Raw genomic sequence first — 25,132 nt, forward strand, 5'->3', positions numbered from 1 at the left:
GTTCCGTGAGCTGAGGTTATAGGCGTGTTTCACCACACCTGGTTTCTGGAAAATAAATTCCAAACTCAATTTAGAAGGGTCCTGGCTTGGGGTTTGTGGCCCAATTGTTAGAATTTTTGCCTATATCAGAAACCAAGGAATAATCTTGGTAGCTCACCAAGCATGAACAATAACTCGGCAAGACAATTCTTTTTGGAGAAGAGTGCACCAGAACCCAAAGGGACTAACAAGTACATCAGAACAGGCAGCTCGTGTAGTTTTTAATTTGGTGTCAGTGTCTTTTCTCTGTTGGCTGGGGTCAGACCTCACAGCCATTTGGTGGTTTGTTGTTTTCGAAGACAGTTTCTCTGTTTAACCCTGGCTGTCCAGGAACACACGCCGGAGAGCAGGCTCGCCTCGAACTCGAGATCTGCGTGCCTCTTCCTCCTGAGTGCTGGGACTACAGGCCTGCACCACCAAGCCCTACCCCACAGTTGTGCAGTTTTAAAAGAAGGCAAAGGAAATGGAAGGAAAGAGGGAAAGGGTCGGGTCAGCTTTTTTGAGCCATCAAATTCTGGTCAGCTGCCTGCTTGTGGGTGTTAAGTGTGTGTGCGTGCGTGTGTGTGATGTAGGCCACAGGTGCTCACAGTTTTCCCCCCTCACATCTAGCGGGTTCCAGCCCCATTAACCAAATGACTGCTCATGACTGCAGTCCCATCACCTGGAAGGTGGAGGAGACAAGACAGAATGTTACACGTTTTCAAAAAACAGTAGTAGAGTGGTCCTAGAGTAGCTCTAAGTATGCCATATATATGAAAATGGTATGATGATGGTATCTTTTATGCTAGCAAAAAAAGAAGCAATATGAAATTGGCTTTTTGTTTAAAGAGCTGGGAAGATAACTTAGTAGATAAAAGTACTTGCTGCACAACCGTGAAGACTCCATTTTGGATCCCCCAGAACCCACATAATCGAGGCAGACAGGATATTAAATAGCTGTGACCCCAGCACTGAGGGCAGAGGAGAATACTTGGGGCTCACTGGCCAGCCAGTCTAATACATGAGCTCTAGACTTTGAGAGAAATCCTGTTGCAAAATAAATAAGGTGAAGTGGGGCTGGGGAGATGGATCAGTGAAAAAGCACTTGCCACAAAGGTGAAAGGATCGGAGTTAATCTTACAAAAGCCAAGGGGTGGAAGTCTTGCGGGGGTGGGGGAATGTCACTGAAGAGATAGCTCGGTGCCTAAGTGCAGAGGAATTTAAATTCAGAACATGGCTGCTCTTGTCAAGAGATCACATCCAAAGATCTACATCTGTGTGATCTGGCTGGAATACAAACACACCTCTAATCCAGGAGACAGAGGTAAGCATATCTGAGTTCAAGGCCAGCCTGGTATAGAGCAAGTATAAGGTAAAGAAAAACTTAGGTTCAGGTGTAGTGGTACATGCCTTTAATCCCAAAAAATGAAAGTAAAGATAGTTTGTAGAAGGAAGCACCATGTTTGAAAGTGATGTCTAACTAGGAGGCAGAAAAAGTGATGAATTAGAGAAAGATTTGACAGAATAGGATATGCCCAATTCTCACAAGAAGAGAGAGGAAAGGAAAGCTTCTTAAGAGGCAATGCAGTGAGGAGGCAGTTTTACCAGGAGAGTTTCACAGAAACAGGTGAAGACAGAATGAGCCAGAGGCTTAGAAAATATTGCTGGAGTTAGTTTGAGGCCAAGCAGCGCAATTCAGAAACCGACAAGCCAGACTGAACAAGTCAACTGGGAGAGGAGTTTGAACTATAACTGCTGAGGTGAACCAGCCAGCCCAGAACTCAATAAGAACTAGAAAGGGTGAGCATAATAAGTAGTAAGTCTCAGAGGCTGAAAACATTCTAGGCCTAAGTTAAATTGTATAGAGGCTAGAAGCTTCCAGGATTAGGCCTAGGTTAGCAGATGGAGTTAGTAAACCTCTGAGATTAACAGTTGAAACAGGCTAATAAAAGTTACTATTACAGCTAAGAGTACTTGTTGCTCTTACAGGAGTCTGAGGTTGCTAGGCTTCCCAACACCCACATGGTACCTCACAGCCATCCCTAAATCCAGTTCTGAGATCCAAGGCTTTCTTCTGACCTCTGTAGGCACCAGTCACACATGGGGTGGACATGTATGCACTCATACACATAAATCTAAAAACAAAATAATAACAGGTAGGCTGCTTAACCGGCTTCTAATCCCAATATATGGAAAGCAGAGGCCTGGAGCAAGCCAACTCAGTGGGTTCTGAATTCAAATGAGGGACTCTGCCTCATTATCAGTGGAGAGCAAATGGAACGACACTTGCACACACACCAAAATAAATGAAGAAGATGGTAAAATACACCTGACATCAACCTCTTGTATCAGTGGGTGTACACAAATACAAAGCAAGCATGAGGGAGTGAGAGTCAGCTGGCGGACTGTGGACTCGTTTCCCTTTGTTTATTCTGCTCCTGAGTCTACACTGAACAACTGTCTAGAGTCTATCAGAACCATCTTCATAGTGGCCCCTTTCCTTCTTTGTGCCTCTGCTGTGTGTGTCAGGTGCTTCTGCTGATAACACCCAGCTTTGCATTCTATGGGCTAGACAGTTCTCGCCCTCTGGACACTTCCCGGATCATACCTCCTAGCCTACATGTTTTAGCTAGAGATGGAGGGGCGGTGTGGAAGTTATCCTGCATTCATTGAGAGTGGAAGGAAGCATAGCCCTGAGATCAGTCCAGAGGGAGCACCTGCCTTCACTTTCAAAGCCTCTAGAGTATTATTAATCATACTACTGGACAGCTATCAAAACTGTAGGGTTACTGTCAGTTGAGATCTGCTGTCAGGTCACCAAGGACGAAGCTCTCTCTCCCTTTGCATTTCACCAACTCCATGACCAGCACCTGCACTGTCATTTTATCAGTATCCAGCCACAGTGCCCACCGAAGCAACCACACTGGGCCTTCCCTTATCCAGGGACTGTGCAAAGCAAGTGGCCCCTAGCGAAACCCAGGTTTTAACAATGGATTCCCTCTACAAGATAGTATCTGAAGTCATACAGTGTGACAAAATGGGAATTCTCTCCTCTGCTGGTTCATCTGCCAGAGGAATCAGTCTCATCAAAGCCCAAAACTAGATTGAGGCTCCTGACGCCTGTGTTTTTAAGTAGCATCTGAATCCCCTTGCCCCATCAGGACACTGCATAGCTAAGGCTGTCCCCTGGTTGTTTTTGTCATAATGTCTGCTTTGGCTCTTTTGTATCCTTTGTAGATTTGCAAGGCTTTTCCTCTACTTCTTTCCTTGGAATAAAGTATTTTTGTAATTCTGAATCTCTTTGACTGGATGCCTTCGACTGGTTTTGTTTTAATTTCTTAGTATGCACATAAATGAGGTCAAAGGACATCTTCAGGGTGGTTCTCTCCCGCCACCATGGGTTCTGAGGATTGGATTCAAGTTTCCATGCTTTTGTGGCAAGCACTTTACCCACTGAGCCATCTCCCCAGCCTGGTGGTTGTTTTTAATCACTACATTCAATCTGAGCTGTCGTCATGTTCACACAAAGATCTATGAAAGAGGTTTTATGGACATCACAGGCTTAGACACAAAAATTTCTAGGTAACTGTGTTCCAAAGAGCAAGCAAACAAGAGGAGACTTTGGTAAATACACTATGTCCAAGAACATATCTATACACACAAATCACAGTGGGAATAAATACCAGCTTTATTAACACTCAAAGTGCCATTCATTATGCCCATTCCATAGTCCAGAAGGTTACTGAGAGTAAGCACCTCTGAAACACAATCAGTCCAAAGATGAACAGGAAAGAAAAAGTGTGTCTCACTGTCCTCAATACCGCAGGCCTTCATGCATGACAAATCTAAGAAAGATGTGTCTGTAATTCACAAATTGCCATATAAACAGTCATTATCACTAACAAAATATAAACATGGTTTCTTTTATATTAAAAACTTTAAAAGCTATTTACCAGCAAGAAAAAAATACATAGAAATTATAAAACTGAAGAAATTTTACACATTTGTACAAGCACAATTTTGAATGAACAACAAACCCAAATTTGTGTGAAATGTAGTACCTACTGCACTGTGTCCGGCTTCTGGTAGGTCCTAATCACATGGACTCCTTTCAACATAATAAGCTTAGTGACAGTCAAAGTTCAACTGTAGACTTTATTCCTAACACAACTTTACAATACCACATACGTTTGGCAGGATCCCATTGAATACAGTAACACTGTCAGATTGAAAACCTAATTTCCAACTCTGCCAGTTGCTTAAAACAGAGTATATAAATACACCGTGTATTTGGCACACTGTGTATTTGGAGATTCCTAACACAATGGTAGTCAACTGTGAAGAGTCACAATAAGCAATGCATTGTTTCATAAACTTGGTATAACTTTGCTCAGTAAGAGAAAAATTAAAACTTGAAAACTTTGGAAATAAGGGATATATTAAAAAACAACAGTTGGTCAGGTCTAAAGTAACTAGAGATATAAGTCTCGAGATGTCTTCAAGACAATTTAGTTTCTCACATTTTTTTAAAGAACTCTGAGGTCAAAGGCCATGTTAGTGGACAATGTGTTTTGCTACTGCTTAACAATCTCCCCCCACCTCCAAAAAAGGCTGTTAGTTGTTGTTAGAATTTTAACTGAACTCTAAGCAAAATCTGTATCCAACTCTGGAACTACAAATGCTTAAATGGTTAAAACCAAAATGTAAAAAATAATTTTGACCAGCCAGCTGAAAATATAGTGCATATATATTTACACATATATAGTAAATAATCTTTCAGAAAGCTTTTACATATATTTATCATAAAGTTCTTAAAACTGTGGAAATGAAATGAAAATAAGAATTTACTAAGATATATACATGTGTCTACACACAGAAAGGTCATCTCCATACAAACACGTATCTCTTGATACACACAGAATACTTTCAACCTAGGAATTGTTTCAGAATACAGGATAAAATTAGAATACAACACTGAACTCCTGAGTTCCTCAACAAAGACAGGAACACACACAGGTGACTTTGCAAAAGCAAGAAGGTCATCCCACTAACTGTCATAGCAGCGCAGAAACTGAGGGCTACATCTGGGAAGAAGTGCAAACACAGAGACAGTAGTTCAATGCACGCACTCACAATTCTCAGACACTCAATAATTATTGGTCATAGAAATCAGTGTACAAATTAAAGTTTGAAAAATGTGCAAAAAAGTCAACATTGATAGAAAACAAAAATATTTGTACATAATTATAAACTTCTCAATATTCAACTGAGATTAAAAACATTTGCTGAAAATAATACATTAAATATAGAAAATTTAATGGATACACTTTAAATGTACATTAAGTCAAAGGGTAAATTTACAAATTGATAATCATAGTTTGCAAGATAAAAGTTTATTTTCAAATTTATCCAAGTTTATTTACAATGAGTAAAAACAACCACATGAAATATAAGAGATGTCAGACATTAAAAGTATTTTTTGGTATTAACTTTGTTAGGATAGTTCAGAATGCAGGCTAAAATTTAAAACCAACAGCAATAGAAGAAGTGTAAACGTTTTACTTACTAATTATTTAAAAAAAAAAAAAAAACACCATTTGTCTTTAAGGAAGTATTCTCATCCCTAGACAATATGGTTTCAACTCACAAGGGTTTGGCCCACTTCCTTTTGCCCATAAGCCTTTCTGGCTTGTAGCTTCCCATTAGTCTACTCTCCTTACTGTACGTTTGGAAAAAAAGTCTTTGGGAATCTGAGAACATGTCATATATTTTCTGGAGTCAAAGCATCTAATAGCATTTAACATCTAATTACTTATCTTCTGTTCTAAGTTATGCTAATGCTAAAACCACAGATTACACAGGGTTTTTTTTTTTTTTTTTAAGAACTAAAACATACAAATAAATGAACACAAAGTGCTTTTCAGAATAGTCAAACTTTTCTCAGCTGGCATTATAAGATTCAGAAATCCTTAGTTGGGGGCAAATTCTCTAAGTTTTAAAGTATAGAGAGCAGATGCTTCTGTGTATTCCAAAATGTCTATGGCACAAAGCAGACCAGTTCATAACCTACTCTTCTTCACAGCATTGTTGCAATGTCCTGTAAGTCAAACACAAGCTCATAAACATTAAGACACTAGAAAGAAAATAAGCCACCAACCTGAGGCATCAGATAGCAACACGAATCTACACACCATCAGTGGTCAAATGACATTCATGAATAAGATTGGCACGCATACAAACTTAGGTCTGCAGCGTCTATAGCTCCACAATGGTTTAATTAAACTCTGCGTGTCTAATGCACGCACTGAGCACCTGTTCTTTTCCTTGAAGGATAGACAGATTGGCATACAAATACTACTAGCATCTGCTCTATCATTTATATACTATTAGCTTACATATGGGCAGATTTATCAGGGCTAATCATTTTGGCTGTATGTTCAGGGAATACAAAAGCTTTGGTTTAAAGTGATTCTGGTAATACAGACTGAAATACAAACAAACATCATCAAGCAGGACAGGAGTATTCTCTTGTCTAATGTCTTTGCTGTTAGGAACACCATACCTTATGACTGTCTATTAAAACACACAAACACAAAAAAACATGAATAATGAGACTGTATACAGGCAATGGATACAATTTATTTTTTCTTTACTACAGCTATGACTCCTCCCTTGCCTTCCTGAAGCTCAATCTTGACCACCTTTAGTACCTCTGAGAAAAGAAATGTCTGGGTTGCCCTGAAAGCTTATCTCCAGCTCTCAAAGTGAGAATGGGGAGGATGATCCTGGTATTTCCTAAGCTCTTATGGCATCCTGTCCAGACAGGGAGTAAAAGCAGCACTGAAGATGACTATGAAGTAGGAACAGTGGCATCACAGCATGCCTTCCCTAGCTAACCAAAAAGAGGTATATTTCCTTTCAACGACTTGGTAAACTAAGGAAGCTTGTTTAGATAATGTCTCGCAGAATTTCTATTCTAAAAATTTCATAAAGAAATACCCAAGATCGAATACTTCCTATTTATGAATTATATATAAGCTAATTATTATACATACAAACAGACAAATTGAATTTTAATCTACTTTTAGCAACTAGGGACTTGGCAATTTACAATAAATACCCTTATTAAACAATCATTTGTACTAGCTACTTAGGGAAAATGTACTGGCATGCCTACTTGAGGATGTTTCTTGTCATCCTACGTTAGTAGATCATACATTTTTCAGTTGTTCTTCCAAGAACAGAGACAGATCTAACTGAACAACCATACCTTCCTACCCTGCCCCAACTCCAAACACACACACACACACACACACACGTACACACACGTACACACACAGCATGCACTTCACAAAACAGTAAACTAGAATATTAGTCACATGTTAAACACCAAGGATTAGAATCTGCTGTCCCTGGATTCCTTGCTCATCGCCTCCATCTTTGTAAAATACTTAAACAAGCTCTTCTGGGCAGAATAACTAGCCTAGCTCTATAAAAATCACAACCAAAAAATAAAACACAAAGAACTTGGACAGTGCCAATATGACTGAAAATCAAGTAATCAACCCCAAAATCAATTTACTATGTATTTTAGAATGAGAATACCTTTCTATATTTATTTTAGGAATGATATCTAATAGAGATTACAGTCAGATAAACGTTACTGTTTCTCTTCTAACATTTTTTAAAAGGAGGTAGAAAGAGTAGGAGGAGGAAATATGCACTAAGAAACACATAGGGTCCAACACACAGACTAAGGCCAAATAAACTCGATGCCTAGTGATTTTGGAAAAACTCTTCATTTTGTTAGGTAATTTGAATTACAAATATAAAATAAAATTAAGGCATACAGAGAAAAAGGCACTACTAAAAATCAACAAACTGCTTTTCATTGAAGTGTTAAAATCAAATAAATATGAATGTCACATCTAATATAAATGCCAAATATGATAAAACAATAGGATCTCATACCAATTTGATCTTAGCATAAGTAACCTTGATGAGTTCAGCTTCTATCAAATATTCTCTGTATTTCAACACCTAAAAACCAAAATAAAGTTTTGGGGTTTCTTGCCCCTTAATACAAAACCAGTAACAATAGTTGGGGCCAGGGAGAACCCCAATATGGTGCACTAAGGAACAAATGCTCCATTGTCCCAGAACAATCTGGGGCTGTGATGTGCAGTAAGAGCAGGCTCTGACAGAGAGACTGTCTAACCTGGGATATGGGGATAGTTTTACTGTAATCCTCTTGTTAATATCTTTGGAGTCTATAATATCCAACAATTACCCAAAATTTCTTCCTTGTTTATTCATATAAAACTCCTAGCATTTTAAACACCACTGCTAAACTTTCAGAGTTAAGGTATGCCATAAAGTACCTGTCTGCCAATACTCCTCCTCAACCAGAACTTCCTGGTTCATTTAATGTGACATAGAACATCACAACTGTTATGTAAGAAAATGAAAATGATTGACCTTACTTTTCAAAAATTGGACAAAGCTGGGTGTGATGGCACATGTGTGTTTTCCCTGCACCTGGGAGGCAGAGGCAGGAGTATTTAAGTTCCAGGCCAGCCTGAAACAGTGAGAAACCTGACTCCAAAAACACAAGTTAAATAAGACTGATTAATTTGTACATCTGGGCAACTCCAGCTGAATTTATATAAAGATTCTCAGACCCCAAAGGAAACCATTGGCATCAACTCTGCCATGAACCAAGTAGTCTACATCATGCTGGGTCATCTGCCAATCTTTTCAGGCTTGATTTTATTTTCTTAGTGATTTGACAATTTTCTAATAACTCTATTTCAGAAATAGTACAGATCAGACCTGACCAATGTCAGAATTTGGTAGCAGAAAGCTACTCTAAAGATATATATTTACTCTTTTTATGTAATTTCTATTGGGAATAAGGTAAGACTCAAATGAAAGCCAATTCCATTTATTCCGAAATAAGTTTTAATTTATCTTTTATAGTCCAGCATGTGCATTAATATTTAACTTCTCATATGTTGTATATTGTGCCTCTTAATACTTTCTAAGGCAATAGTCATAATAGATGTTTTTAAAGTTAGAAATATATTTTTGTAAACAAGGAAAAGTGCTGAAATTTTTCAAGATATTCATCCTGAAAACCTCAAAGTATGTATAACTTCAGTACATTTAAATACCAATCCATCAACAATTTTATTAGTTACATTTTCAACTCTTTTATTCAACTACTTCTATTTGCACTGTAAAAGGTCTTCCACTTGACTCAATCCTGTCATGCCACTTTGAATCTCTCGGGGCCCGCAGGCAGAAGGTGCTTCCTAAAGCACACCTGATGCTGCTAGTAGACCTGCCCCAGCACCGGAAGTCTGCTACTGGCAATGCAGAATGCATTTAAAGGCACAAAGTCAGCAGTCTGGCCATTTTCCAGCCAAAAGAAACATTGCAGTACCAAAGAATCAGTTGTGCATTAAAAAAAATACATTTAGTCATTTTAAAAAATTCAAACTTCATCTGTTAATCCATACCATCAAGCAGAAAAAAAAAAAAAAAAAACAAAAACGGAGTGTAATATTTTACTTCCTTTGACAACATTGTTTCCTTTCAAATTTTTCTTTTTTTTAATTTACTATTGGCCTTCCATGTCCCATACCCCTACCTACTTCAAGCTTTTTTGCTCTAGCAGGTTGTGTGTGTGTGTATGTGTGTTTGTGTGTGTATACATACATATATATAAACTTTAAATAGGTATAGTAACTCTCATTATGTTTTTGGTACCTTCACAACTGGTCTGAAATAAGTTCACATCATAGTCAATATAATAACTCTGTAAACTATTAGTCTATTTTAAGTCTTTATAGTTTTATTTGTCTTATAAAGCTTTTGCATTCTGATGTGGCTATTTACTACTGAGTTTAGAAAAGAAAGAGGAGACTGCTAAAAAGCTAGCAATTTGCTTTCAGTTCCAGTGTGCAGGCATCTTTCTGAAGAGTGTTTGTCTCTCTTCTGTGCTGCACATTACCCTGATGGACCAAAATGAGCCAAAGGGAAATCACAACCACACTAGAGACAAAGAAACCACAAAACAAACAAACAAAAGACCCCAGCAATCCAGGTACCATGATCTTGCTCAAGTAGAAAGATGTCCTCACTTCATAAAAGAGAAAGAAGTTACAACACACATAAAAATTTGGGTTTCCAGCATAAAATCAGGCAACTGATTTGCTACAGTGGAGGAACCTGATGCTTACTCTTTGCAAGGGACTTCATTTGATTTAGAGTGTACAGGAGAATCATTCACTAATTTTTTGAGCTCTGACTCTCAGACTACTGGAATTTCAAAAGTTATTACAGGCTATGCTGGGTAGGATCTTGATACTTTAAAGCCAGATCTAAATAGCTTCAAAATCAAAGTACTTACAAAATATCTAACTAAGCATACCTTGTAATAACAACAAGAAAATCTGAATATCTTACTTAGTCCCTTCTGATGAAAAGCATCACATTTAGGGTCTCCTGGAAGACTGTTATCTTCCAGGCTTTTGAAAATAAAGTACTTAGCACTTGGTTTAATATGCTGAAAAATTTGCAAGCAGCCAAATTACTGACACCTTCATATGTTTCAAGTCTTGTAATTCTAGAAACAGCAGGGTCCTCCGCAGCTCAGTCTTTCCACTTAGTGACACGGCACCAAGTAAATGTTTACACTGGAAATACCTGGCAGTGTTTTAACTTTTCCACTGCTAGTAAACACTTTGTTCTGGTGTACTTTTCTTGGCCTAGAAGGATGAACTACTTTTAAGAAAAGAATATACAGACAGTTGCTGAGGCATTTGTTTGCTTTCATGTCTGAACCCAGGTGTCAGAATGTCCTTTCCTAAGGCGTCCCTGAAAAGATTCAATGACCCTTCAGGTTGTACTCCATCTCTAGGTGCTTACAATGTTAAAACTTCAGAAGTGTCTATAGGACCAGTGTCTTCTCAGAAATCACAAATATTTAAAAGCCAGAGAGAATCTCAACAAAATCTTAACACTGAAAAAGATACTACCTTGCTTGCTTCAGCTAAAAAAGCAAAGAATTTAGTGTCAAAGCAGGAGCCTCAAAAGAATAATAAAGATTTGAAGAGATTACAAAAAGAGATTCGCGCTATTTTGCAAGAGCGAGATGCTCAGGACAAACGGGTCCAGGATATGGAATCTGAGTTGGAGAAGATAAAGCAAAGCTAAATGAATCAGTCAGAGACAAAACATCTCTCTCTGCAAGTAATGCTTCCCTGGAAAAAAGGTTTATTGTACTAACCAGAGTGAAAGAGCTACTAAAATGTGAGTTTTCTGACGATGGTCACTATAAGAAGATGAGAACTCTAAGCCTAAGAAATAAAAGAGAAACAAGGATGAGAAGTCTGATGGTTAAACACAACAACATCGAGCTGAAGCCACAGGCCACTGGGAGGGACCTTACAGAGTCTCAGGGAGAAGCAGAACAACTGGCGCAAAAAATTTGTTTCCCCAGAGAAAAGATTGATGAAAAATCTGAAACAGAAAATACATCGAAGAAATTAGCTGTGCAGCTGAGCAAGTGGAAAAATACGAACTTAATATTGCCCAGTTAGATTTGAAAGAGAAGGATCTTGAGATTTTAAGTCTTAAGCAGTCTCTTGAGGAAAACATTACATTTTCTAAGCAAATAGAAGGCCTGACTATTAAATGTCAGCTGCTTGAGACAGAAGGAGATGATCTTGTCAACAAGAACAGAGAAAGGGCTCAAAGTCTCAGTGCTTAGATACAGATTGTAACAGAGAAGCTGGTTCTGGAAAAACAAGCATAAGAAAAGCTGCAACAAAAAGAATTGCAAATCCAGTCACTTCCGCAGCAAGAGAAGGAACTGTCCACCAGTCTTCAGCGGCAGCTCTACTCTTTTCAAGCAGAAATGATTTGGAGAAGAATGTCTTTGGAGACAAATTAAGGCTTGCTGAGGACAAGATGGGTGTGGTACACAGAAAGAAGAGCAGAACCAGAGGCTGGTTAAACAGCTGAAGAGAAACGAAGTCAACAGCAGAGCAGCTGAACTGGCTAGAGGAACTGCTGAGACTTTAAAGAAATAAATAGAAGATCATAAGCTGGAGAACTTGATTCTACAGGAAAAAGTAGCCATGTCTGAAGAGAGTGTAGATGTTCAACAACAGATGATGATAACTGAGAATCAAGAATATGCAAGGATGCTTCTAAATTTGTAGAGCAGATCAACACCGAAACAGAAATTAAAGAAATCACATCTTCATTTCTTGAGAAAATAACTGACTTGCAAAATCAACTCAGCAAGATGAAGAGGAACTCAGCAACTCGAAGAGGAAGAAGCAAGAAAAGCAGAGAAAGAAAATGCACTGGCAGAATTAAACATGGAAAATGATAAAATGGCATCTCCTTTATGAAGAGCTAAATAACAAAACTAAACTTTTTCAGCAACAACTAGATGTGTTTGAAGCAAAGAAGCAGGCATTGCTGAATGAACATGGTGCAACTCAAGAACAGCTAAATAAAATGAGAGACTTGTATGCAGAGCTACTGGGTTGTCAGAATCTAAAGCCAAAAAATTAAGCATTTTGTGAAACTGAAGATGAAAACAGCCAACTCAAATTGGAGGCATCAAAATTCCAATATCAGCTTATTAAAAGGAAACAAAATGAGCTCAAACTTCAGGGAGAATTGAATAAAGCTCTGGGCATCAAACACTTTGACCTTCTAGGGCTTTTCATCATGATTCTAAAGAGAATTTTTCTCCCTCAAGACCCCATTAAAAGAAGGCAACACAAACTGCTGCTGGGTTCAGACGCAACATCAAAGATCATGGAAGTATACGTCTAAAATACCTGAAGATTATTTTATTATTCCTGATATTATGTTTATAGTATATATTATACAATGTATTTAATTTCTACTGCCTATTCTTAGGTTTATGAAAGGACATTCAGTATTTGTTATAAAATGTCTTAATTCTAGAGTTCTTACTATTCTGCTGAAGAGTGGAAAGGCTCACAACCATCTATAATGCAATTTGGTGCCCTCTTTTGGCGTGCAGGTGTATATGCAGATGGAACATTTTCTATATAATAAATAAATAAATCTTAAAAAAAGATTTTTAAAGAATTTGTCATCTGCATACCCTCTGAATGTGTAATATAAAATAAGCTCATAAAGAAATTTTAAAAAATACAGTGATGCTATATTTAAAAGGCTGAATACTCAAATTATCTCTACAGTGAGAGTTAGTGATGCAAGTGCAGCCAGCAGCTGTCAAAGGACTGAACGTTATCGGCTGTGCTGAGATTGTTCACCCCTGACTAACTGTCATCTGCTCTTATGAAACCCTCATCTGCTCTGCATCTTTCCTCTGAAATCTGTTTTTCCTGCTTTGTAAACGGCTGCTTTCATTTTTTAACGGGGCTTTTATCCTAGGCACTTCTGCCATCTGTGGCAGGATGACTCCTGGGCAGGGAGTCCTTGTGCACTGCAGTCTACTTAGCGGCACCCCCAGCCCCTGCCCACTACATGCTAGTAGTACCTTGCCAGTTATGGCAACAGAGTGTCTCCAGGCAATGTCAAATGCCAAGAGAAGTGAAATGACTCCCCACCACTGACCTTATTGTCTTACAGGTGTTTACTCTTCAGAGGAGCCTCTGGCTTAGTACTCTATGACCCCAAGAACAAGGGTTTTATTTCATGACAGGAGCTTTGAAACATGGGTACTTGAGTTAAAGACTGTTACCTATGGGAAACCAAGGACTAGAAATAGGAAGATATTATAGAAACAGAATTTTTATTATTTCTCAGTTCCCTTCACTTTGGGACTTTCCTCAAGTAAATAATGTTTAAAATATACTAACACTTGGTCCTTTTTTTTCCTTATTTCTACTGACCGGCAACTGTGGTCTCTTCCACTGCTCCTATATTTAATGAGCAGTCGTCTGTGTTTTAAATGAATTTATTCATTGGCTTTCAAATACAACAATGTTTTTTAGCAGAAAGCTATCTCTCAAGATCTATAGATTCCAGTATGGACCTACTATAGTGTATTTGCCTATTATACTGATTAGGATTAACAAACATACCTCTTAGAGATTGGTATTTTCTATTCAAGATTCCTACTGAGCAAAAAAGCTTGATAGATAGAGGTTAGGATCTAAAGAATACAGATATAAGAAGAAACCTATATTCTTTAAGTTGAGTACCTACCCTAAACTCACGTTTAGAGCTCAAGCCCACAAATAAGGGTCTATTTAAATACTATCACTAAGAACTACAAATTGTACATCACTTTCTTCTCTTTGTCTTTCACGTCAGTGATACAGGTCAAGACTACAACAATCTTTATATATTCCAAATGATTTGTTTGTACTAAAAAGAGACTATGTACTAAAGTGCTTTATATCTCTGGACCACATCAGTACATTATAAAAATCTTAAAAAAAAGAAGTTTCAAGTTCTTGTAAAGTAAAGATTAAATATAAAAAATTTAGTTTACTATTATTATTAAACAAATTTAACCAAGAATCAAGAGAAATGTTTTCCCTCTTGTCTTTTTCTCCCCATCTCTCTTTTTTATAAAAAAGGAAAGTGCAGTGAGAGAGAAGGTGAACTCGAAGACGGAGCTGGTGGAGGCACAGAAGCTGCCGGCTGCTAGTGATAATGCACAAACATGTGCCGCAAGAGCTCCTCGGCTGAAGGTCGCAGTTTGGCCTCTACAAAAATCCGTTTGAGGAAGTCTCGCGTATAGTCTGAGACATGAGGTGGCAGCTTTGGGTTTGTTGGCTGAGTGGCAATCTTGAAGATGGCAGCCATTGCTTCAAATTCAGCCCAGGGTGGCTTTTCAGTTAGCATTTCTACCACAGTACATGCTACACTCCTAAAAAGAAGTGAAAAGGAACATTACCCAAGCAATAACCTCAGGGAAGAAAGCCGGTTAGCCAGAAAATGAGAGACGGGTTAAAGCCCACATGTACTTCAATATTACTTATTTCAAATACAACAAAGTTTCACTCAAAGCTCAATTAAATAAAACTGTAATTCAAACATGAAAATCTGAAAGGCTAGAGCAACACATACATTTCAATGAAACTACATCATGAATTAGAGCAAAAACTTTATTATTTTTGTTTTAGATAATTTTCAAACATGATATTAATAATTTTGTCCCTATCCTACAAAGAATACAAGCTTTATAAATTATTTGCCTTCAAGTTCCTAAAATTATATATATATATATATATATATATATATATATATATATATATTTCTGGTTGTAAAATAAGAAATGGCCATTTTCTGAACTAAAAATTACTATGTAATTTACTGAATTAATTTCAAGGCACTAATAACTAAACACACAGCCCCAGCCCTGACACAGCCCTGCCAGAGGTAGAGGCACAAGCATGATTTTCCTTCCTTCTTACCTGGAAGACTTGTAGATACCTTAAATCATTCAGAATCCAATAATGTATTTTCAAAAAAAAAAAAAAAACAGAGCTAAGTATATTATAAAAATACCCACATCACACTACTACCACAGCAACAGATTTTATTCATGTAAAGCAACCATCAATTTACTGTAAATAATTATACAATCTGACTTTCAAGATCCTTGGAAAATCTGATGGTGCAATCAAAACCTAATTCACCCATTAATGGAAATCTCCTTATTCTTCAAACACATAAACAGAGATTACATGATGATCCTTCAGAACCATACTACTGCACTGTAAGGTTTTAAATCGTTAGTAAATATCCCTGCACAAAGGAAAGTTGCTGAAGTCTGATCTGCCCCAGCACAAGGTGGTGGTGAGGAGTTGAGGTCTGTGTTAGGAGGGACAAGTTAATGTCCTCAGGTGACCTCATAACCCACCTTTACCCCAATCATTATTTGAAGGTTCAAAAAAAAAAAAAAAAATCACTGATTCATTTTTTGTTTTTTTTGTTTTTGTTTTTTAAAGACACTGATAACCAAGAATGTAAGTTATCCAAGGAAATAAGAGCTTTCTAATGTTAAGGCTTGCTTAAGACAAAATCCTTCCTAAAAGAAAAATAGGTTCGAAGACTCAAATAGTCAGGTTAGCCTTGACAAGGTATAATTGAAATGGCATTAATACTTACAATTTATATATTCTGCTTCCAAGGTACAAGAAATAATTTAAATCTGGCAATTTCATATGTGGGGAAATAAGAAGGTAAGTTTCCAGGGACATCCACGCTTACCAGATATCTGCTTTTCTGCCATAGCCTTCTCCACTAATGACCTCAGGACTCATCCAGTATGGTGTGCCTGTGACCGACTTCATTCCTGTTCCTGACAGACAGATGGTCTGAAGCCGTTTGCTAGCCCCGAAGTCTCCTAATTTGATATTGCCTGTGGAATCCCTTAAGATATTTGCTCCTAAAAATAAGAAATAGTCTCATTTTATGGTTTAATTGGCATTCTCAAATGTATATAAGTGGCAGAGAATTCCTTTGTATATTCTACTCTGTCCTCAAATTAGGCTGCAGTGCCTCGCTAGCCTGTGGTCAGTTAGAAAATCCTTGCATTGCTGTTTGTACATCACTTATCCGGATATGTATTAGAACCTAGTGAGCTTCTCCCAAAAAGGATAGAACAGGGGTAGGGGTAGGGAAAAGAAAGGAAAAAGGGCTATGAATAAAGCTTGCTGAAGCACCAAGAAAGGCTCTGGCTTCACTTATTTGCTATAAATCAAGAAGTCTATGGCTGAAGACTATTTTCCTGATCAGCCAGCTTTTCCTCAGGAACCTCTAGAAGGACCTTCACAGTCAGAACTAGCATCATATGCCTATGCCAATATTCTTTAAGTATTAGTTACATGTATTTTAAGGTGTTTCTTTCTAATGGGTGCTGTCATTTTTAATTCAAGTCTTTACCATGTGGCTCAGACTGGCCTCACACTCTGCCTCGGCCTCCCCAGCATTGGGGTTACAAGTGTGTATACCACCACGCTACACTTTTTTCTTGTAATGATTTCTATAGAGGAGGCTCAACAGTGCAGATCATCTACATTCCAGATCATAGAAAATGTGAACTCTCCATCTTCAACATAAGCTTCTGTTTCTCCACAACATTCCCCAGCCTTACCAGCAGAGTCCTCACAGGAGTCTGGGGTCCTTCTCATCAAAACCTATGAAACCCAACTGGCTGACCTACCAGTTAATCTTCTAATGTAGCTCTGCTTACTTATGGTCTCCTACCATCTAGTATATAAAAAGGGCTCAGAAAAACACCTACTGCCTAGAATATTTAACAACAAAGAAGCAAAACAGACTTTTGTTTGCTTAAGATGTGGTCTTACCATGTTGTTCAGGCAACTTGAACTCTCGGGCTCAAGTGAGCATGCCAGTCTTCCTGTCTACATTTTCCTAAGTAGCTGAGGCCACACATGCTTAATAAACCAGGTTTTACTAGCTACAAGAAGAGAAGGACACCTTCCCTGCACACACACACAGACACACACACACACACCACAAACAAGAAAGAGTCATTTCTGGGGAGACAGCATCCATAATGAGCCAATGCTCACCCACAGAAAGAGCTAGGGAAAAACAGGTACCAGGTTCCAAACATAGTTTCTATGTTTTCAAACAATTTCTATTTCAGTAAATTAAAAATAAGACTTTTCAAATAGACCCAGGAATAGACAGAATTGTTTATATTCCCATTACCCAGATCCAGTCTCCCAGTGTAAACTGTCCCCACTTATTGACACTTACTTCCCCTCTTTTCACATAGTAACTGAGGCAAATCCAAGGCACAAGAACAATAAAAAAACTAAGTGCATATCTTTAAAAGATAAGGGCTCTTACCACATCTAAGAGAATGAACAGTAATTTAATATTATAAAAAATATTATATTCATTTTTTTACATCAAAAAAGGACCAATCCAAGTAAGAGCCATGTACTGAGACTTACTAATCTAAGTATCTCAAATATTTTCCCCTTTGAAATCAGAAAGACAACAAAAACCTGATGCTTGCTTATACCTTTTTCACAGTTTAGATGTTGCTAACTGTATCATTATAATCTGCTGTCAGATATGACAAATTATGGCATGTGTGTGTGTGTGTGTGTGTCCCAGTTGGCCTTAGTGACAAACATCTGTAATCTCAGCAGAAGAATGGTGACTTCCATGTCACCAACCTGGACTATAATGACATAGTGCCTCAAAACAAACAAAAGATCCAAACCAAAGCAAAACAAAAACTATTAAGGATAGAGAGGTGACTCAGTGGGTAAGGGTGCCTGTTTTTGAGCATGAGGACCTGACATCCATGAGTCCCAACATCCATAAGAGCTGGTGTATCTGTGTGCGTCTGCAGTCTTAGGACCAGGGCAAGGACACGGACAGGAGGATGAACAGTACTCCTGGACAGCCAGCTTAGCTGGAAAGTGGTGAGCGCTATATTGGGTGAAAGATCCTGACCCAAGAAAACAATACAGAAACAGAACAGGACATTCTCTGTCCTCTTCTGGCTTCTGTGCATATGCATATGTGTATGTACATGTACACACACACATATGTACATGTGTGTACATGTACACACACACATATGTACATGTGTGTACATGTACACACACAAATAAAATCATTAAAAAATTAAGTGTCCTTTTATTAACTATTTGGTCTTCGGTATAGCTCCTTTTTTTTTTTTTAATATATAGAAGCATGTACCACCACCATGCCTGTCAACAGTAGAGTTCCCAAAGGAATAAAAGATGAATAGGGCCAGAGAGATTCTGTGACATATACAGTGGAAGAAGAGAACCAATTGCTTCAAGTTGTTCTCTACTTACACTAGTGCTGTGCCACTAGCATGCATGTGCTAACACACACAAGTAAATAAATGTGATGAATTTAGAAAGGCGGGGAGGGAGGGAGAAGGAAGGAGAGAAACAGGGGAGGGAGGATGTGGAGGGAGGCAGAGATAAACTTTAGAAATCAGTGAGTTTCCTAACAGTAATGGTCTTCATCTTTGTTCTGATCCCACAGGTCTGAAGTTACAGGAACTCAATTATCTTTACCTTTCCTCTCGCCGCTTATAAGTTACTCATAAAAATCAGAAGACACAGCCAGGCACAGTGGCACACACCTGCAATCTCAGCACTTGGGGAGGCAGATGCAGGCAAATCTCTGTGAGTTTGAGGCCAGCCTGGTCTACAAAGCGAGTCAAGGCCAGCCAGGGCTACACAGAGGAACTATGTCTCAAAAAAAAACCAAAATAAATAAATTTTTAAAATTAGAAGACAACAAGTATATTTGTAGAAAACAAATACTACGTTGCCATTTGGAAGCCACCATTTTCCTTCTGTTATACTTAAATTTACAAGCTTTAATACTATTTTTGTATCTTATTTTTCTCTCTTTTCAATATAGTTGTCCTGTAATATTTGTCTATCTGCTTGCTTTTATCCCTCTTTACTTGACCAAGGTGGCTGGGAAGATTAGAGGATCTATCTATACAGAGGATGGCACCCTCTTTGGAGGGCCCTGCTGCTAAAGGTTGCAGCATCTAACACTGGGTATCTCTGAGCTCAGTACAAGATGGAGGACTCCGTTCCCCTGTCAGGACTTCTCTGCCAGTCCTTAGCTGGAGGATATCCCTGAGATAGATGCCTGGCTTATCATAGAAGTAGCCTCTGACACAGCTTCCAACAGAATGACCACCCCTCCACTGTCAATATGATAATTAGGTAGTGTGTCCCTGCCTGGGTGATAGACCCTGCTGTCTAATGCAAATGAAGTACACTTTAAGCAAAGTACCTCCTGGCTGCTTCCCTTTTCTTATACAATCTCCTCACCCCTAGAATAACGTTGATCTGCCTCCTGCAGCTCATCCCCTGGAAGTCTGCTATTCTGCACTTCTCATGGCCCTCCGAACCCTGCCCCCAGCTCCTCTGCAAATTCTGCCCTCCTGGGCAGGTGGCCAAAGAAAGGGGAGACCCAAACCTCTGTTTCTTTTCTTACCTTATTATGAAAGCCAAAGGGAAGCTGGCTTGACTAGGAACAGATATTCCTAACTGAGTAACTTTTATAAGGTTCTTTAGTTATTGTTTTGACACTTAACAATCCACAGTCTAGTAACTCTGCATACTAGACTCACACTAGAAATTACTGTTCAGTCATCAGAAATAATTGGCAATTTTTTCCTGGCCTAATCTGGACACAGTCAGGATACGCCACAGCATAGGAAAGCAGAAGTCCAGGAACTTGTAAGAGTGCCAACAAAGATCACGAGTAAATATTATATATACACATTTATTTTCTTTTATTCAGTAATTTCTAAATTTTGGGTCATAACGCAGCTTTTAGAGACTCAGGTAGGCTCCACAGTACAGATCTGTGAGCACTCTCAAGTTTTACACATCTCTACCATTAACACACTTCACATGCTCATTTCTTTATCTATTATTTTATTTATTTGTCCCTGGGGAAAAAAAGTGAATTTACCCTACTTGGAGTTCATCAGAGCTTAATTGGGGATCTTTCCCCTCCTCTTTATTCTTTCATGACATCTGTTCCCATGACTTTAAATTCAATGCAGCATAAAGTATATCATCACTGCTAAATTTTAACTGCTGAGCACCAGACACTATTTTATTTGTTTTTTACTGTTGTTGTTGCTTTGGTTTGTAAGACAAGGCTTCTCTGTGTATCCCTGGCTATCCCGGAACTTGCTTTATAGACCAGGCTGGCCTTGATCTCAGAGATCCACCTGCCACTATCTCCCACATGCTGGGATTAAAGGTGTATGCCACCACTGTCCAGCACGGACATTGTTTTAAACACTGCAACATGTTAGCACAGTTGATCCTTTCTAGAGTCCTATAAATTGAATAATATTATGACTCTCACTTAAAAATAAGCAAATGACAGCCGGGAGTGGTGGCAGAAGCCTGTAATCCCAGCACTCAGGGATGCAGAAGCAGGTGGATCTTTGAGTTTGAGGCTAGCCTGATCTACAAAGTGAGTCCAGGACAGCCAAAGATACACAGAGAAACCCTGTCTTGAAAAACCAAAAAATACATAAATGAATGAATGAATGAATGAATGAATGAATGAATGAATGAATGAAATAAAGCAAAGATTGGACAGGAGGTACATCTCAGGGCTAAAGAATTTGCCTATTATATACAATTCTCTGGGTTCCATATCCAGAAATTGGGGGTCGTACCATGCGGAAGGAAATAAAAAAGGGAGAATGATAGGGAGAGGGAGGTATGGAAAGATTAATGAGAAATGAGGACACAAAAAGATTAATGTGTCCAAGGTTATATTTCATAGTAGATGAAGTCCAACTCTGTGGTCACAGAATCTCTGCTCAGTGTCCTAACAATCAAGCAATACACATGCAAACATGCTCACATTAATCTAGGGGCTTCTGAATAAATTTGATTCTATGGATCCTTACAGCGAAGCTATCTTCATGCCTGAACTGCTGAACTAGTCTGACTGGACATTGATAGAGTCGACGAGAGAGCTGGAGAGCTGTTTTCCTATGACAGTTTATAGGTAAATATAGCACCTTACATGTCCAATGCTATGATATTTCTTTCATCAATCTCACACAAAACTGTGAATTAAAAGTAAAAAGTAAATCATGACTTACCTTTGATGTCTCTATGGACAATCATATTACTATGCAAATAATGGACCCCCTCCAGAATCTGACGGGTATATTTCCTAGTCACATTCTCAGTAAGAGCTCCATATGCTTTTAGTTGGTCCTTAATTGAACCCTAGGATAAAAGAAAATAACTAAACCTTCAGTTTAAAAAGCAGCTGTTACTAAATCTTTATTTTTTAAGAGACTCCTAGCTCATGGCTAGAAGTAAGTAGAGATAACAGGAATTCTCAAAACATAAATGTGTAGAGTTTCTGTTCTTTCAGATTTTTTTTTATGTTGAACCAATTTCTTTGAGATTAACAATTCATAAGGCTTCCATATTTGTAAGAGCTTTAATATAACCCTAATTTGTTTTCCAAAAATAATGTTGAAGCTAACTCGCACTGGAAACAGACTATCTGAACACATGAAAGTCTAGCAGATAACAGGGAGTAGCAATGGTGTCACTACACGCGTAACGGCAAGAGCGTACTGCTCCCTGCACGGCCAGGTACTGGCCCGTAGGCTCAATGGCAGCTCTGTACCTTCAACATGTAACTCTAGACATCTATTCCCACACAGACCCATAAATTAGCAAACTGCTTTTTCCTATTACACTTCTTTTTCTCTATTAAATGAGCATACTTTTTCCTTTTTAGATATTCTCTTAAAGACATTTGCCAAGTCTAGGCTGGCCTTGAACTTGAATGCTTCCTACCTCTACCTCCTGAGTGCTGGGATCATAGATGTGTGTCACCATGCCTGGATAAAGGCACCTAGCTCATGAGTAAAGAGGCTAAGTGCCATCTTGACAAATTATTACAATTAAAATTTACTTTATCTATTTTTAAAAAAAGCAATAGAGTGAGGTCGCAATTTGCAGTTCTGACTGAAATCAGTCACCAGCCACAAATATCAATCAACATTTTATATACACACAAAGACAAAGACACACACACACACATTAGGTAAATGTTTAAAACAAATTGAATATTCCAACATACCAGTATTACATCTCAGACTGCTTCTTTATCTACAAGAAGAGCTAAAACTTTACAGTACAGAGTTGTTCCATGATCATCTACTCTTAGGAGTGATCAGCACTGCGACAGTGGGATAACCAGAAACCCTGGGTCTGAGAGCAAGCGACATCAGGTATAAAATTTCATCTATGATGCAGCAGATCAAAGGAACTGAAATGGAATCCTGTCAACTTTTTTTTAAAAAGATTCATGAACTTACCCCTGGCATATACTCCATAAAGATGGAGAGTGTTTTCTCCTGAGGATCCCTCAAACAGCCATAATACTGAACAATTCGCTCGTGCAGCAAGTTTTTCAACAACTGAATTTCACACTCAAGTGCATTTACTTCCTAAAAGACAGAACTCCTGCTAAGTCTTTTTTAGAAAATATTTTACTACATTTGTCCATCTGTCTGTGAGTGTATGTTCGCTTGTACATGTATCACAAAAACATGTGGAAGTCACAGGATAACTTAGAGCTAGTTCTCTCCTTCCAACATGTGGGGCCCTGGGAGGCGGGTTCTGGGTACTGAGTTCACGTCAACAGCTGTGGTGGCAAACACCTTCACCTGCTCAACAATATCCCTGGGCCTGAATCATCTTTATAGCATCAGAGTAAAGGCAAATACTCTTACTTCATGAACTAGCATGGTGATTAAATTGTGAAGTGTTCACTGTACATACAATATTTTAATCTCTAACCAGTAACGTTTTAAATTTTAATTTTTCAATATGTGTGAATTTGCCTGGGTTTGTCTGAACCACATGTGTGCAGTGCCCTCAGAGGCCAGATGATGGTGTTCAACTACCCCTGGACATAGAGTTACAGACAGTGAGCCTCCATGTGGGTACAAAAACTGAGCCTGGGCCCTCTGGAAGAATAGCCAGTGCTCTGAACTGTGTGCCATCTCTCCAGATCCCCCAAATCTTTTATTTAACAGCGTTGATTGTATGCTACGGTGAGACCAAGTCAAACTAGAAAACAAACGAAGCACTAAAACAACTGGTTATTTACCACAACCTCCCAATTCCGCCACATGTTGTTATGTTACATGTTAAACTCTTTAGATACATTTAATCTGTCTGTGTGTGGTGGGGGCTAAGTTGTGCACACATATGCAACAGCACAGCTGAACAACTGTGAACAACTTGTAGAGAACAACTTATAGAACGTGGCTCTCTTCTTCTATCACGTGTGTTCTGGGGAAAGAATGAAGTCTCTAGGCTTGAGGCAATCTCTCTAGTCCTGTGTTTGTTTTTGTTCCTTCCCACCACCACCACCACCAAGTACTCTGTATGGTGACTTTTACCTTGCTGGTCTCTGGACTGTCAGGGTTAAACTGAACTTGTTTAACAGCCAGCTCTCTTCCAGTATCAACATCGTAACAGAGGTAGACCCTACCAAAGGCTCCTTGGCCAAGCAGTTTGCCCAATCTCCAGTTGGTTGGAGCTCGAGGTGCTGAAAAACAACATTTTCTTAAAATGAAATATTAGGTGTTACACAGTAATATCTCTAGCTGAACATCCTAGATACAAAGGGAAAACTATGACCATCCAAATTTACAGTGGTCTCCGTCTTTCAAAACTGTTCTCTCTTCTCACTCTTGTCTCTCATTTACCCTCTCTTCCTTCTTTCTCTATTTCTTCTCTCCTCTCTCTACCTGTATCTCTCTCTCTCCCTTTCCCTCTCTCTCCTTTTCCCCTCTCTCTCCCCCTCCCCCCCATGCATGGCATCCTAGAGATGCTACCAATAAACCTTCATACATACATATATATATATATATATATATTTATTTATTTATTTATAACTCAAAGTTTGTATCTCATGATTCATATGGCAGCCATCTTTTACTCACTCTAAGAAAAATCAACTATAAGATACCCTATTTTCCAATGTTTCCTACAGCAAATTACAAATATTTGTAAATAGTTTTTTTTTCAGTCCCATCTATAATACAGAAATCTGGAAAAAGTACCATCTCCCACCTCTATAGAAGAATTCAGGCAATCAATAAAATTACAACTTTATTTTATGCATATGAGTATTTTCACTACATGTGTGTATGTGCACCACATACATGCAGTGCCTAAGAAAGCCAAAAAAAAAAAAAAAAAAAAAAAAAAGGCAGGGCATCTCATGGAACTGAGTTAAAGATGGTTGTGAACCACCTCCTGAGTGCTGAGAATCAAACCACTGAACCATCTCTAAAGACCCTATAACTTTTTTAAATCGATTCTTATTATTATTATTATTATTATTATTATTATTATTAGTCCTCTTCCTCCTCCTCCTCCTCCTCCTCCTCCTCTTCTTCTTCTTCTTCTTCTTCCTTCTTCCTTTCTTTTTCTTGTTTTCTTCTTCTTCTTTTTCTTTTTTTTATTTCCCCAGACAGGGTCTCACTCTGTAGCCCTGGCTGCCCTATACCTTGTTATTAGCT

The 25,132-nt window shown here is 38.4% G+C and overlaps 1 protein-coding gene and 1 pseudogene across 1 annotated transcript in view; one reads left to right on the plus strand and one right to left on the minus strand.

The window, feature by feature from the left end:
- Positions 1 to 3,682: 3,682 nt before the first annotated feature.
- Map3k2 (mitogen-activated protein kinase kinase kinase 2) overlaps positions 3,683 to 25,132 on the minus strand; it is an 81,606-nt gene continuing 60,156 nt past the window's right edge. Inside the window, exons 13-17 of the mRNA XM_055625485.1 lie at positions 24,005 to 24,153; positions 22,913 to 23,044; positions 21,674 to 21,803; positions 16,261 to 16,438; positions 3,683 to 14,914 (exon numbers count right to left, since the gene is read on the minus strand). Of these exons, the coding sequence (XP_055481460.1) occupies positions 14,689 to 14,914; positions 16,261 to 16,438; positions 21,674 to 21,803; positions 22,913 to 23,044; positions 24,005 to 24,153 (815 nt within the window). The 3' untranslated portion in view covers positions 3,683 to 14,688. The remainder of the gene's footprint in view (positions 14,915 to 16,260; positions 16,439 to 21,673; positions 21,804 to 22,912; positions 23,045 to 24,004; positions 24,154 to 25,132) is intronic.
- On the plus strand, positions 10,879 to 13,735 carry LOC129690139 (hyaluronan mediated motility receptor-like; annotated as a pseudogene).

Source organism: Psammomys obesus, unplaced genomic scaffold (assembly GCF_907164565.1).
Source record: "Psammomys obesus unplaced genomic scaffold, mPsaObe1.curated_primary_1811, whole genome shotgun sequence".
Taxonomy (NCBI): domain Eukaryota; kingdom Metazoa; phylum Chordata; class Mammalia; order Rodentia; family Muridae; genus Psammomys; species Psammomys obesus.